The sequence below is a fragment of the Thamnophis elegans genome, chromosome Z (assembly GCF_009769535.1).
Source record: "Thamnophis elegans isolate rThaEle1 chromosome Z, rThaEle1.pri, whole genome shotgun sequence".
NCBI classification, from domain to species: domain Eukaryota; kingdom Metazoa; phylum Chordata; class Lepidosauria; order Squamata; family Colubridae; genus Thamnophis; species Thamnophis elegans.
Window position 1 is genome coordinate 110,994,941 of NC_045558.1, and position 16,185 is coordinate 111,011,125.

Here is a 16,185-nt window from a genome sequence, read left to right on the forward strand (position 1 = left end):
TAGATTTATTTAATATAATATATAATTTTGTAGATTTTAGCTCTGCATTTAACACAATACTTCCACGCAGTCTACTGTCGAAACTTAAGGATCTTGACCTTTCTTATTCAATCTGATTTTGAATTATGGATTTCCTGTCAGGCTACTCTCAGAGGGTCAGATTAGGTGATAATATCTCTTCAGCCCTTATTCTTAACACTGGTACACCACAGGGTTGTGTGTTGAGTACCATACTCTATACTCTTTATGTGCATGACTGCGTTCCCACTCATGCTAGTATACTATTACTAAATTTGCAGATGATACAACAGTGGTGAGATTCATCTCCAGGGGGACGAGTCTACATATTGAGATAAGGTGGACCGGTTGCTTTTGTGATGTGGAGACAATAACTTGGTCCTTAACACCAATAAGACCAAGGCACTTATAGTCGACTATAGAAGGAATAGATCAGACATCCAGCCCTTGCTTATCAATGAAGATTGAGTGGATCAAGTGGCCAGTTTTTAGTTTCTCTCATAAAAGGGGACTTGGCCTGGGACACTCACATTGCAGCACTGGTCAAAAAGGCCCAGCAGAGATTATACTACCTGAGACTTCTCAGGAAACAACAGCTGAATAAAAAACTGCTGGCGACCTTCTACCATTGTACCATAGAGAGTATTTTAACTTACTACATCTATGTATGGTTTGCCAATTGCACAATGGCAGGTAGACAATTCTCCAGTAGGTTAATGTCATTGCCCAGAGGATCATTGATTGCCCCCCCCCCTTTGGAAGACTTTTAAAGCTCCTGCTGCCTTAAGAAAATTCAAAACATTCTTAAAGAATCATCTGATCCTTGGCACCGTTTTTTTTTTTTTAACTATTACTATATAATAGATGGTACAGGAAAATAAAACAAGGACAAATAGGCTGAAAAACAGTTTCTATTCCAGGGCAGTAACCATATTGAATTCTACTGTATAGTGCAATATTAATGCAATATCAGAGGTTTTCAATTCAATTGTATGGAATGTGAAGGATGTGTGTTCATGTTTTATTTTTTATAGTTATAATGTACACCGAAGATGGCATTTAATTTCATTGTACAAGGTATAATGACAATAAAGTAAACTACTATTATATAGCTGCTGCCAGAGGGCTTTGTAGTTATTTTTTTCTTCAAATCAGGCTTAAGGTCTAATCTAGAGCAAGTCCAACTTGATTCCACTTCAGCTTCTTTTGTCCTCTTCACTTCAAAATACTGTTTCAAAGGAAGAATTGAGATATGGAGTGTTTTTAAATTGGAGTGTTTTATTAGCATTCTAATTTATTCTTGTCTTGATTCTCACCAGTATGTTACATCAGCCTTCTGGCAGATCTTTCTGTACATTTTTACCAAGCAGGGAATAGACCATCTTAAATACTATTATATTGATATTCAGCTGCCCTTAACAGATTTCACATACACAACATGTATGTGCAAATAGTCATTTTCAATCAAAACCTGGTTTTCTTCTCTAGTTTATACCACAAAACCTCAATACAATGGACAATGATAAGAGTCTGTCTAGAAATTTCTGGAGGTTACACATTTCTGTTGTTTGGTAAACACAATGCTTCAGCAAACTTTGAAGGATGCATTCACTTTATAAAAGTGTCAGAGAAACAAATATCTTAAACTAATTCCCTCAGTTCTAAAACTAAAGTTAAAAAAGCACATTGTCCTGTATTGGTCTGTTTTAGAGCCCCTCTCAGATTGTCCTACTGGGTAAAAGCTTAAGAGCATGTTCTTAATGGAGAGCAATGGAGGAAAAGGCTGAAATGAACATTCTTTTGCTGCAAGGCAACTTCCAGAATAAATGGCTCTGAGCAGTTTATGGAAAATGTTGCACTGCATGCTGTGTAGCCAGCCAAGCAGTTGTTGAGAACTTGTCCACAAACTGCAGAGAATCTCTAGTGGAGGTGGCAAATATTGGAAACCATAAAATCTGTTCTTCATGAGAATTTTCTATTTTCTAGAAGTTCAATCAGTTTAGGAAAGGTAACATATTTTGCAAAGCCATTTAGTTCAATTCAGACAAACATAATCAGCTTATGTTTTGTGGGGTGAACCAGAAAAGAAACAAAATCATATGGGCTAATTCTACTTTATTTATTCATTGAATTTGCTTGCCATTTATCTTATGACAAGGCAATTCTTATAAAGCTACATTGACAGAATATTGAACGTCTAAAAATACAACCCCCCTGCTTCTCCTTTGTAGCACAAAAAACTAGGGAGGGTGCCTTCTGAGCATCTTGCCTATCCATTATCCAGACTGCAAATAGTAGACTCTTCTATCTCTTAACTGACTATTCCCTTAGCTTTGTCTCTTTGTCCAGTCTCCCAAAGTTTTTCCTATATGCAATTACTGAGCATTACATCACACCAATCCCACAATATTCTAAAAGTTGAAAATTACCCAGTAAAAAGTCTTAATTTATATCTCATGCTATTATAAATATCTATATTATGGTTGTTTGTGAAGAATTATTTTTCTTTGTTCCATGTTTAACAAATATCTAAGCTTGTAAATATGCATTGCTACTTAAAGAGACTATAGTTTACCAGTTTGCTTCCATCATTTATTTCAATAATTCAAAAATTCCAATATGCAGAAATAAAGACAAATCCATCGATAACAATAATTATACTAATTACAAGAAAAATATAATTTGAGAATATTCTACCATTGGAGCAAAGATAACATATCTTTTCATTAATCATCAACATTTATCTACCTCTAGAACCCACTTCTAGTTTCAGGATTATTTATAGCTCCTATGCCAGTGATAAAATTCAATTTTTTAACTACTGGTTTTGTGGGTGTGGCTTTGTGGGTGTGGCAGGGGAAGGATACTACAAAAATTCCCATTCCCTCCCCACTCCTGGGGAAAGGATATTGAAAATCCCCATTCCCATCCCATTCTGGGGCTAGCCAGAGGTGGTATTTGCTGGTTCTCCGAACTACTCAAAATTTCTGCTACCAGTTCTCAGAACCTGTCAGAACTTGCTGGACTTCAGGTTCCTGTCCTATATAGTGATAAAGTTTTGGAGTTAATCAAAACTGACATAAATATGCTTCTACCCGGAAGCCTTAAAGAAATCAGTTCCCACTATTGCACAACTTGCACTATTCGCTCTGCTTGAATTTATTTCCTCTCATTTCTATTTCTTTCAAAGCAGACCCTGCTAATAGCACTTCCTAGCTGAAAAACATAATTCATCATTATCCTCATCTTCAACATTTTCCTCTTCTGGATTCAGACTTCTTCATAGAAATCAAATAAAAATAAAAAAATAATATAAAATAAAACCACTCTTCACCTATCTCTGAGGGAAATAGGCAGTTACGAAATGTGAAACAAATCCTGGAGAATGTTCAGCTTGTTTCAATGGATTCGAAATTAAAATTGATTCATCCAAAATGTATTGTTAATTTATTACATTTCCCTAATCCTCCAAATAATACTTTTCAAAAGATGGATTCATTTTGTTAGAGATACAAAAAAAAGAGGGTTCACTGAAGAGTTCTCAGGTTTATAATTGCTTACTGTTTAATTTAGAAAACAGCCATCTTCAAAGTGAAATTTTATGATGGAACTCATAAAACACTATAGGGAATAGACTTGATTCCTTCTACTTTTTTTTCAATATGACAATATAAAAACAAACCCAGGCACATAAACATCTCATTTTCTAGAAGTGTTGACTGCAGGCTGAGGTAAGCAACTTTATACATGATAATCAGGACAGATTTAAAGTATTATTTTTTTTATAACAAGAATGGAGGAAATTGTATGACCAAAGAGTAGTAATAATGTAGAGGTCTGAAAACATAGAGAATATATTTAAACTCAAGTCCTTCTTTTACAAATCTGCAAATGATTGATGCTAAGTTAATTTTTCATTTAAAATATAATGATTTAGGTAGAAAAAGAAAGAAATTTAGATATGTGCAACAACTCAAAGGAGGATAGAAAATGCACTGTTGTGAAAGAATGCATAACTTAGAATTTGTTAAATTTTACACACAATAAACACTTTTCTTGCATGGTTGAATGGAGGAATGAGAAGATGGGTGCAGTATAGATGAACAAAGGGACACATAAATCACTCATATTTAAGACCAACAGTTGAAGCTTTTTAATTCATCATATGAACTGATCATTTGAAAATCATTTCATAAGAAAAGGAAGAGAGATAACCTAGTAGTGTATGATGCTAAAGATAATGCTATAATTTGGTGTACCTATGGAAGAACACTTGAGAAAGGAAAATAATTAAATGTAAACATACTTTATTCATGTAGATTAAGTAATAAATTATTACAAAATAATATGTATAATAAATATTTAAATGAAAATATTACTGCAAACTATTATTGGTAACATTGTTCCAAAATTTTATGCTGCAATAACTATTTTTAACCCATTCTTTACAGGTATACTGAAATAAGTATAATGGGCAACAAATCCATTATAACAGATTTCCTCCTAATGGGATTTTCAGATGATCAAGATATGCAACTTTTCTATTTTTTTATGTTTCTCTTTGTTTATTTAACAGCAGTAGTGGGGAATTTTCTCATCATCTCAGCCGTGGTCTTCAATCAACATCTTCATACACCCATGTACTTCTTTCTGGTCAATCTATCATTTGTAGATATTTGCTACATCTCTACTACAGTTCCCAAAACAATAGCTGTTTCAATTACATACAACAAAATGATTCCTTATGCTGGATGTGTTGCACAAGTCTTTTTAGTTATTACATTTGTTGGGGCAGAGATTTTCTTGCTTACTATCATGGCTTATGATCGGTATGTTGCCATCTGCCATCCTTTGGAGTACAGATTGATTATGAACTGGAATGCCTGCATCCAAATGGCAGCTATTGCATGGATATCCACTCTGATTCATGCAGTGTTAGAAACCAGTTTGACTTTTCGGGTGAACTTTTGTGGATTCAACATGATCGGGCAGTTTTTTTGTAATATGCCTCAGTTACAAAAGATAGCTTGTACTGATTCAAAAGGTCACCAAATTTTAATTCTTCTGATTGGGCTCAGTGTGAATTCTTTTTGCTTTGCATTCATTTTGACATCTTATTGCTATATTTTCTCTTCTGTATTGAAAATTCCAACAGTTCAAGGAAGACACAAAGCTTTCTCAACTTGCATTCCCCACCTCACTGTTTTTGCGTTGTTTATTATTACCGCTGTTTTCTCATTTTTGAGACCAAAGTCACTTTCCTCCCCCAAAGTAGATTTAATTTCTGGAGTTTTATATACAATTTTGCCACCTGTTTTTAATCCCATAATTTATAGTTTGAGGAATAAGGATATCCAAAAAACTGTGTTGAAAATATCACAGAAATTAAAAGAATTTATGGTTTGAATGTGAACATTCTTATAATGACATGAAAGTAACCCCTAATTAAGTAGCTCAGTGGTGACTGTATAAGATTTGTAGGAGAGATTGGTCCAGAAGATGGCCCATGGCAAATGCAATGATGTTCTTGTTATCAATATGTGACAATAAACAAAGCTCTGATTTCTTTCCATTTCTATATTACTTCTTTGTAAATGGTAAAGAATACATAGCTAAATAAATAAAGATTTTGCAAAGGGTGCACAACAGTTGTTCTATTTCTATGTCTTTGAATTTTGTTAACTTCTCCAGTTCTGTCTCTTGTATTCTGCTGCCTCTAGGTACTGCCACTGCCACTATCCAGACTTTTTTGCCTTTCTCATTGACAAGTATTATTATAATAATCTTCATCATTATCTTGGTTTGCAATAGACATCTTTGAGGTTTATTTGAGGTGGATTGGAGAGTACTTTGTTGGGGAAGCTGGGATAGATGCTTTTAAAGCTGAATGAATAGAATTTCAAAGAAAAAACCTTACTAATATTTGCTAGCAATAATTCTAGGCAAATTCCAATGAGGCAGAAGCAATTATCTTAATAAGGATAATCAGTATTCAGACGTTAAATCAATAAGTAAGCATCTCTGGGTATGTATACACAGACCCACAATATGCTACCATGTAGTGAAAGACAGAAAGTTCATATTGCAGGCATAATGTCTCTACCATATAACAAAACTAAAGAAATCAATATGAAGGAGACAATGCTCCTTCCAAAATCTTTTGGCATTATCAGCTACATTTGGTAGAGGAGCATAAGACAGACTATATCCAAATAGGATTTTGCTATTCAGACATTCAGACTATTGCTATTTCTATTTGTATTCATACTGCCTTCATTGGCATGCAAACTAGATACCAGAATATATCTAATAAGTAATCCTGTCCACATTCCACATGATTGATATCAGCCAGGTAATGTTCTCATTGGCGGAATTGGTTCTCAATCAATTTATATTTCACCTCCAGAGATTTCCTATAAGAAATATCCTTTTCTTGATGAGACTGACATTCAGATGTAAGTAAATAATAACAAACATAGAATGCTTGGCTTTGTATCTGTATCTATCTTCCCTACCCCCCCATATATACTCATATACACATGACTGTTTCTTTGTGATTTTTTTCATCCCCACCCCCTTTTCATAGTATGCTGATATTCTCCTTTGATAATCAAATTAATGTTATGAGATATATATGGGTGTACAAATAATGTGAAAATTGATTTGTGTAAGAGTATGGCATCTGATCCAATAGATAAAGGCTGACTTAAAAATGAACCTTCAAATATTGTGCTTCCAAATTAAACAATAAGAAGATAACCATGATCTTTGTAGAAACTGATTGTTTATCAGACACATATTTCAGCTGTCTCCAATGAATTTCCCTGTAGCTCAACCACTTTTCTTGAGGAGTGTCCTTAATACTCCTTCATTTCTTACAATAATAATATGTTGTTGGGTGGAAGAAAGAAGAAAGCAAGTTTGCATTTTATATCTTAGAAGCAAGTTTTGGCTTGAATGAGAAACTTTGTTCAAATTAACATTTTGGGGAATATGAATAGTAGGATATTTATGGACATTTTGGGATTGGCTATCAGAATATTATTTCCCTCCCCCCTCTTTCTTGCCATATCTTAGGAAAACCAATTCAATAAAATAATGAGCACTAACTTCTCTATGCAGAGTTGCAAAATGATACACTATCAATGTAAAGGGTTAGTCAGACCAATATTTAGACTATATAAGGCAGAATCTTGCATAGATGCAGATGTATGAAATTACTCTTTCTGCTGTTTATTACAAGTTCAAATCTTCTGGAAAAATCAAATATTTTTTTTAAAAAAAGTTTATTTATGGGTCTATTGCCACAAGGAACAGTGATACAAAGCAACCACTTTCATTTTATTGTATGGTACCCAATGAAGTTCACCTGTATCTTGGGATTATTCAATTATTACAATATTTCGGATGGACCTGGATTGGGCTTTTTGTTGTGGATGATGACAGTGGAGAATATTTCTTAGAGATGATAGCACAATTATTTTACCTGAACAGTATATGCTCAGCCTTCACAAAGAGAATCCCCAAACAAGCCTCTTGGCATACAGAAGACCAAATGAACAATATGGTCTCAAATATTTACCAGCCTTATATTGTCTATGGTGAAACCATGATAATGTCATGGTTGATTCTCATAATAGATTTTTTGCATGGAGAAAATATATCATTTAAAAAAGTATGGATTATGACATCCCAGATTGATTTTGCATTATCAAGCCTCCAAAGGCTTGCAAGTGTTTCAAATGTCCTTTCTTTATCAATACATTCACAACAGCTCCAAAACTTTAAGGAATTTCTTCAGAACCTAAAGCCTTGTAAGGTGCAGGGAAATGCTCTATTCAAGGATTTTTGTGAGCAAGTCTTCAACTGTGAGTTTCCAAAAACTCAGGAACCAATGGAATTGAGTGGAATATGTACTGGGGAGGAGAGTCTACAGAATCTTCCTGAGTCTCTATTTGAATTGTTTGTGTCTGGACACAGCTACAGTATCTACAACTCTGTCTATGCTGTTGTAAATGCCTTAACTTTAATGTATGCATCTAGACACAACAATAAAGTAATAATGAAGAGTACAGGATATCAGAAAATCTGGCATTGGCAGGTAATAACTACAGGATAACTTCATTTCCATGAACATGTCAGTATAGTGTAGAATCAAAGAGTCTCTTATAGAATGCAGAACCAATGATATAGTTTTCAGCACCTTATTTATATATTGAAAGAAGTTTTTTTTTAATTGAGGTATAAAATTGAAGAACCACCACAGTTTAATACAATGTAGATTTGTTTGAAAATAAAGGTTTGTAAAAGGTGCTGCTATAAGAAATAGTTTACATTTTAGTAAAACAAAATTAAAACATGAATAAAATTATACAGTGTTCTTGAATCACTTCCAAATTAAAATGCAGTTGTATTTGAAATAGACATATTTCTGATTTCTGACTTTTATTTTTTACAAAGTTACAAAAGGTTTTCATTAATAAAAATTGCACATTAACATATAGGGATTCATTAAACATAACCTGAAAAACATATTCAAAGAATTTTTTGCAACAAAGTTATGGTAACAATAATGGTTACAATATATATAAATGTCTGTGTAGACAAGTATAATAATTCCATACTACTGAAAAACAGTTTTATCTGAAATTTTCATAACTGAGCCTTATAGATTTGTGCAATTTTCATGACATGAAATTAATTCTAAAATATTTACTTTTGATTATGGTCTTCCAGTTATGCAAAAAATAGTTTAAAATATTTGGTCTGTGGCCTGACTTGTTCTTTTGGAAGAAACTGAAGTTTTTTTTTCATCTTTTTTAAAAAAATAAACCTGTTTTATATTTTGAGAATCTGCTCTTACTGTTGCTTTCAAGTTAAATTGAGGAGTACTTGTGTGAAAATGCAGCCAATTTCTATAGTGGTTACAATACCAGTACAAAGTACAAAGCTAAAGGGTTAACTTGGGCCAGTCACTTTATCTCAGCAGTAGGAAGGAGGCAAGAAAACTGAAATCTGGCCAAGAAAACTGCAGGGACTTCTCCAGGCAGTCACCAGGAGTCAACATTGACTCAGGGGCACAAAGAAGTGAAAAACGTTTAGACCATTGTTTTAAAATATAATTTTTAAAACATTTATCATATTTTTCAAAGTATAAGATGTTCCATTTTCCCTCAAAAAGGAGACTGAAAATCTTATACACATTGTTTGCCTCCCAAAACCATGCTCCCTTCACCAAAATGGCCGTGCATAGCCTTATGGATGCTTTCAGAGAGCTCCTGGGGGCTGGGGAGGGCAGAAATGAGCAAAAACAGGCCATTTTTGCTCATTTTTGCCCTTCCAGCCCCCAGGAGAACTCTGTAAGCCTCCACAAGGTTATCCATGCCCTTCTTTTGAAGAAAAATGGGCCCATTTTTGCAAAAAACAAGCGGTATTTTGCCCATTTTGCCCCCTCCCGGGAGCACTCTACAAGTCTCCTAAGGACTATTCATGCCCTTTTGGGGGGGGGAATGGGCCCCTTTTGTGAAAAATGGGCTGTTTTTTGAAGGTTTGTAGAGAGCAAAAAGACCTTGGTGAATCTTATACTCTGAAAAATATGGTATTCCTTTACATGCAAGTTTGATCTCTGAAGAACTATCAGAGTTTTGAAAAATATATAACTAATGTTACTAATCTACAACTCCTTTCATTCTTAGACTGCTAGGAATTTAGTTCAACAAATCTATGCGATCAAAAATCCCCTGTCCTTAATGTTCATTAGATCTTCAGCTTACAAATATACATAGAAATGTTTCTTATTGTTGAAGATAAAAACAAGTTATTCATTTATATCCTTTGCTTTTTTTACCTTTTTGCAACTAGCTTTACCAATTGATCATATTGTATTTAACAACACAATTGGAGAAACAGTTTGATTTAATTCAAACAGAGAAATCAGAGCTGGATTTGACATCATTAATTTAGTAATATTCCCAAATAATTCAATGCATAGAGTGAGAATTGAAAAGGTATAGCAGTATGCCCTGGCAGAAGAAGAATTTGCTATTAATGAAACCTTGATTGTGTGGCATAGAAATGTCAACCAGATGCGGTCTTTTAATATCTTTGGGGGCTACTTCTTTAACCAAATGACTACTGGAAACTGAAAAATTTGATCTTATCATGAAAAACAAATTTGATAATATGTTTAAAATTTCATATTACATTCAGATTTTTTTAAAAAAAAGAGTTTAAAGAGCAAATTGTTCTACAAAAGATATAAACATAATTTATTATTGCTATAAGTATGAAACATGTCAAATAGATGACATTGGTGAGATTTTAAATTATGATTTTGGGTTCTCAATAAATATGTTTTGCTACAATAGCCATGCCTAGTGCTCTTGTAAAAGCAATGGTCTGAATAGATAACATTTATTGCACAATCTGAAGTTATCCATAATTAATAAGTGTGAAAATTCCAATTGTTAAATTGAAATTTTCACAATCTATTATTAATTATTCATCTATTATTAATTTTAAATTAAGGTTAATTTAAATATATAACATGTGTTAGATTTGAATGTTTCATATGAACACTACAGCTGATAATTATTTTTTATTTTAAATATATTCTCATTTCTCCCAACTTGGGCTTATTAATAGACAAAGCCCACATCGTTTTGCAGTCACTCTTGCATTCCTGGTTATCAGAAAAAAAGAAAAAAAAAAGAAGGAAAGAAATTCTGCTGTTATGATTGCATTCCATGTCATGAGGGGATGGTTGCAAATCAAAATGGTTGGTGATATAACATGCACACATTTATGTACATGCATACCTATCTGTCTGTCTCTCTGTTTGCCTCTATCATCTATCTATCTATCTATCTATCTATCTATCTATCTATCTATCTATCTATCTATCTATCTATCTATCTATCTCTCTCTCTCTCTCTCTCTCTCTCTATCTCTATCTCTATCTCTATCTCTATCTCTATCTCTATCTATATCTATATCTATATCTATATCTATATCTGTCCGTCTGTCCGTCTGTCCGTCCATCCATCCATCCATCCATCCATCCATCCATCCATCTATCTATCTATTTATCTATCTATCTATCCATCCATCCACCTTCTAATCATTTATTATCTATATACGCAATATCCATCTATCTCTATGTATCATCCTTTTTATATTACAAAAATAAACTGAGCAACAGTTATCTATCCAGACTCACTTTTCATAGATGAATGGTTAAAAAAACCTAAAATTCTACAATGTATAGCAAACTATAAAAAAAACAATCTCGAAATCAATCAAGGACCACTAATTCATCATCATTAATGATAGCCAGAGCATCTCCGACTCTAGGACTCAAAAAGTAGCAAAATAACAAGAGCAAGAGCACTTTGATTTATATATGGTTTTATAGTGCTTTCCCCTCCAAGTCAGGGGTGTCAAACACAAGCCCAGGAGCAAGAACCACCCCATGTGGTGCTTAGATCTGACCCTCAGGGCCATCCTGGAAACAGCCCATTTTCGCTGGCAGAGCTCTTGGGTCACCACAGGGACTCCTGACACAAGTGACATATAGCTGGCCACCGCCACCCTACCTCCAGATGTCAAACACAATGCTGATGCAGCCCTCAATGAAATCAAGTTTGATGCTCCTCCTCTAAGTTGTTTACAGAGTCAGCATATTGCTCCCAACAATCTGGATCTGACCTTGGAAGTCTATAGGGCTAAGTTAACCTTGAGCACATCATGATCAAACTACAGACTCTGGGCAGAGTTAGCCTGTTGTACTATATTCTCATTACTGTGCCATCAGGGCTCTTTCTGACTTTCTGAAAATAAATAGGGAGGGGGACAGCGATTGAGGAGTCATGATTCCATGCATTTGTAGATGACAATCTCTAATTAATACGTGAGATGATAGCTCCAAAATTCCCATGAACTGAAACAGGGCTGAAGGTACATATATAATTATTCAAGCTATTGATTTCTGGATCAATTATAGCTACTTAATGCCTTTTAAGACCAACTCCATGAAATACTCCTGCATTATATAAAATATATAAAGACCCAAATGTGCTTTTTCAAGAGGCAACCGGACTTTCTTGTTTTTCTTTAAAGATGTTTCATTTCCCATCCAAGAAGGTTCTTTAGCTCTGACTGGATGGTGGGGAATGGAAAGATTTATATTTCTTGCAGAGCTATCCATCTGTATTTAAAGGACAAAAGCCAGTCTTTTGAAATCAGCAAAGTCCACATTTTGGAGGCCTGCTGGTTGGAAAGAGGGGTTAAAGAGGCCATCTATGTCAAAATTGTACAGGCCTCTCTCAACAGAGGGGGGGGGGAATATAATGTTACCTATCTCCTATCTACAACACAGTCCTTTCAGCACTTCCAAGACGGCCCCACACCCATTAGCACTACTCACGTGAGTCTGAGGGGACAGATAAACCTCCAAGTGGCCTCAATGACTCTCTAAAAGAGTACAAATGACCAGCTGTCTGCAAGGAATATAAATCCTTCCATTCACCACCATTCAATCTGAACTGAAGAAGTTTCTTAGATGAGAATTAAAACATCTTCAAAGAAAAGCAACTGTATTTTTGGAGTATAAGACACTGGATTATAAGACACACCCAAGTTTTGAAGAGGCAATTGTTTTTTTTAAAAAATGTAGGTAGGTAAATAGAGGGATAGAGAGGAAGAGAAATACAGTAGCTATATACATACATACATACATACATACATACATACATACAGACAGACAGACAGACAGACAGACAGACAGACAGATGATATAGATATAGATATAGATATAGATAGAGATAGAGATAGAGATAGATAGATATAGATATAGAGATAGAGATAGAGATAGAGATAGAGATAGAGATAGAGATAGATATAGATATAGATATAGATATAGATATAGATATAGATATAGATATAGATATAGATATAGATAGATAGATTTTTACAACCCCCGGTATGCCCAAATATGGGAGGAAGATCACTACTTCCATTCTCTGTCCTTCGGCTCGTCACAAGAGACCATCCAGCCAGAAACCCAATATTTTTACTGTTGCTTTTTGTTACATTTTGTTGTATTTGTGCTGATAGATACCTCTCACCCTGGCTTCGCTGATAACGAATAAGAGCCTGTGGCCTAATGGCTAAGATGTCTGCCTAGTATGTAATATAGCCCAGGTTCAAATCCCAGTAAGGGTATGGCTAGCTGATGAGAGCTAAATAGCTTGAAATAGATCTATACTAGTCTCCCTTTATTTATTTATCAGCACAAATAAAAAAAACACAAATATAACAAAGGCAACAGTAAAAATATTGGGTTTCTGTCGTGATGGACTCTTGTGACGAGCCGATTGACGGATGATGGAAGCAGTTAGCTTCCTCCCATAATTGGCGCTTACTAGGGGTTGTAAAAATCTAATAGATACCTCTCACCCTGGCTTCGCTGATAACGAATAAGAGCCTGTGGCCTAATGGCTAAGATGTCTGCCTAGTATGTAATATAGCCCAGGTTCAAATCCCAGTAAGGGTATGGCTAGCTGATGAGAGCTAAATAGCTTGAAATAGATCTATACTAGTCTCCCTTTATTTATTTATCAGCACAAATAAAAAAAACACAAATATAACAAAGGCAACAGTAAAAATATTGGGTTTCTGTCGTGATGGACTCTTGTGACGAGCCGATTGACGGATGATGGAAGCAGTTAGCTTCCTCCCATAATTGGCGCTTACTAGGGGTTGTAAAAATCTAATAGATACCTTTCACCCTGGCTTCACTGATAACGAATAAGAGCCTGTGGCCTAATAGCTAAGATGTCTGCCTAGTATGTAATATAGCCCAGGTTCAAATCCCAGTAAGGGTATGGCTAGCTGATGAGAGCTAAATAGCTTGAAATAGATCTATACTAGTCTCCCTTTATTTATTTATCAGCACAAATTAAAAAAACACAAATATAACAAAGGCAACAGTAAAAATATTGGGTTTCTGTCGTGATGGACTCTTGTGACGAGCCGATTGACGGATGATGGAAGGAGTTAGCTTCCTCCCATAATTGGGGCTTACCAGGGGTTGTAAAAATCTATATATATATATATATATATATATATATATATATATATATATATATATATATATATATATATATATATATATTGTGTGTGTGTGTTTGTGTTTGTGTGCAGGGATAGATAGAGAGATAGAGAGATAGAGAGAAATACAGTAGATAGGTAGGGAGAGAGAGAATAGGTAGGTTGGTAGGTAGAGGGATAGAGAGAGAAAAATATATAGAGAGAAATACAGTAAGGTGGGGGGAGAGAAATACAATAGGTAGATAGGGAGAGAGAGAGTGTGTGTTTAGATAGGTAGGTAGGTAGAGGGATAGAGAGAAAGAGAGAGAGAGAGAGAAATACAGTAGATAGGTAGGAGGAGAGATAGTATGTAAGTAGGTATTTAGGTAGAGGGGGAGAGAGAGCGAAATATAGTAGGTAGGTAGAGAGTTATTTCCCGGTGTATTTATCCATGTGCTGGAGAAGAAAATTACAACCTATAGCACCTAAAACTTTGTTTCTGCTGGCACAGCACTTGATCAATGTAATTATCATCAACCACTCTAACTAAACAGCTTTCTGAAAGGGGAAAAATGTTTTTGCACTCTGCAAATCTCCCCAAAACAACCTGTTTTCTACAAAAAATAATTACAATGACAAAGGAAAAAAAACTTTCCACGGCAATCCCATTTGGAATATTTTTGCCACTCAGTTCTTTTGTTTAAGGATCAATTTGGCTTTAAAGAAACATTTCTTTGGGCAGTCTTTAGCAAAATAGAAAAAATGCCTCACCAGATGGGCTCACTTTCTCTTTTCACTTCCTTCCAGAGCATCCTGACTTCATCAGCCTAGGGGCTACCTGTTTACTGCAGGCTTGAAACACTTCCCTTGAGTCTATCAGGGATTTTGCGATATCCCTGAGACCAGCAAGGCTTTGTCTTCCTGATCACCATCTCTACAGGACTGTTTAGGTCTCAATGGACCCTCCCAGCGGCAAAAGTGTCAACGGTGGTCTCAGAGTACCTTGATCACACATTGTAAAATTGCTATGTGGCTCCTCCTTCCAAGTTGTTAAATTGGAGAATCATTTGTATATTCAGCTATGATAGGTAAAATTACTGTATCAATGCAGTTGTCTGAATTGGTTAATGATGCAAGAAGTATACTTTACTTTAGCATTTATAACAAGTATATTTAGTAATAGGTACCAGCTGGATATCTTAAGCAGATTAAAGGAAAGCTCATTTGAATGTTTGAATGTTTGAATGTTTATTAACATTTGTAGGCCGCCCTTTTCCCTGAGGGGACTCAGGGCGGCTCACATAAAATCAGGAAGGGGAACACAAACAATGACGTAGACACATATAGTAAAAATAATAAGCAACATTCATTCATCATTCGGGAGGGGCGGCTATCTTTGTCCCCAGGCCTGACGGGCTAGCCAGTTCTTAAGGGCTGTGCGGAAGGCCTGGACGGTGGTGAGGGTACGAATCTCCACGGGGAGCTCGTTCCAAAGGGTCGGGGCTACTACTGAGAAGGCCCTCCTCCTTGTAGTTGCCAGCCGGCACTGGCTGGCCGATGGAATTCGGAGGAGGCCCAATCTATGAGATCTAATTGGTCGCAGGGAGGTAATTGGCAGAAGGCGGTCTCTCAAGTACGCAGATCCACTACCATGCAGGGCTTTATGGGTGACTAGTAGCACTTGAAGCGCATCCGGAGATCGACAGGTAGCCAGCGCAGCTCGTGGAGGATAGGTGTTATGTGGGTGAACCGAGGTGCACCCACAATCACTCGCGCGGCTGCGTTCTGGACTAGCTGAAGTCGCCGGATGCTCTTCAAGGGCAGCCCCATGTAGAGCACATTGCAGTATTCCAGCCTAGAGGTCACAAGGGCCCGAGTGACTGTTGTGAGAGCCTCCCGATTCAGGTAGGGTCGCAACTGGCGCACCAGGCGAACCTGGGCGAATGCCCCCCTGGTCACAGCCGTCAGGTGGTGGTCAAAAGATAGCTGTGGATCCAGGAGGGCTCCCAAGTTGCGAACCCTCTCTGAGGGGTGTAAAATTTGACCCCCCAGCCTGAGTGATGGAATATTGGTCGAATC

The 16,185-nt window shown here is 35.8% G+C and overlaps 1 protein-coding gene across 1 annotated transcript; it reads left to right on the forward strand.

The window, feature by feature from the left end:
* The first annotated feature begins 4,482 nt into the window (after positions 1-4,482).
* Positions 4,483-5,424, forward strand: LOC116521443 (olfactory receptor 14A16-like). Its single transcript, XM_032236117.1, has one exon. It carries the CDS (start codon positions 4,489-4,491, stop codon positions 5,422-5,424), a length of 936 nt encoding a protein of 311 aa, XP_032092008.1. The 5' UTR covers positions 4,483-4,488.
* Positions 5,425-16,185: the final 10,761 nt, after the last annotated feature.

Bases quoted from the DNA above. Each gene is read 5' to 3' on its own strand.
- LOC116521443 (XM_032236117.1), top strand. From the start codon at position 4,489: ATGGGCAACAAATCCATTATAACAGATTTCCTCCTAATGGGATTTTCA.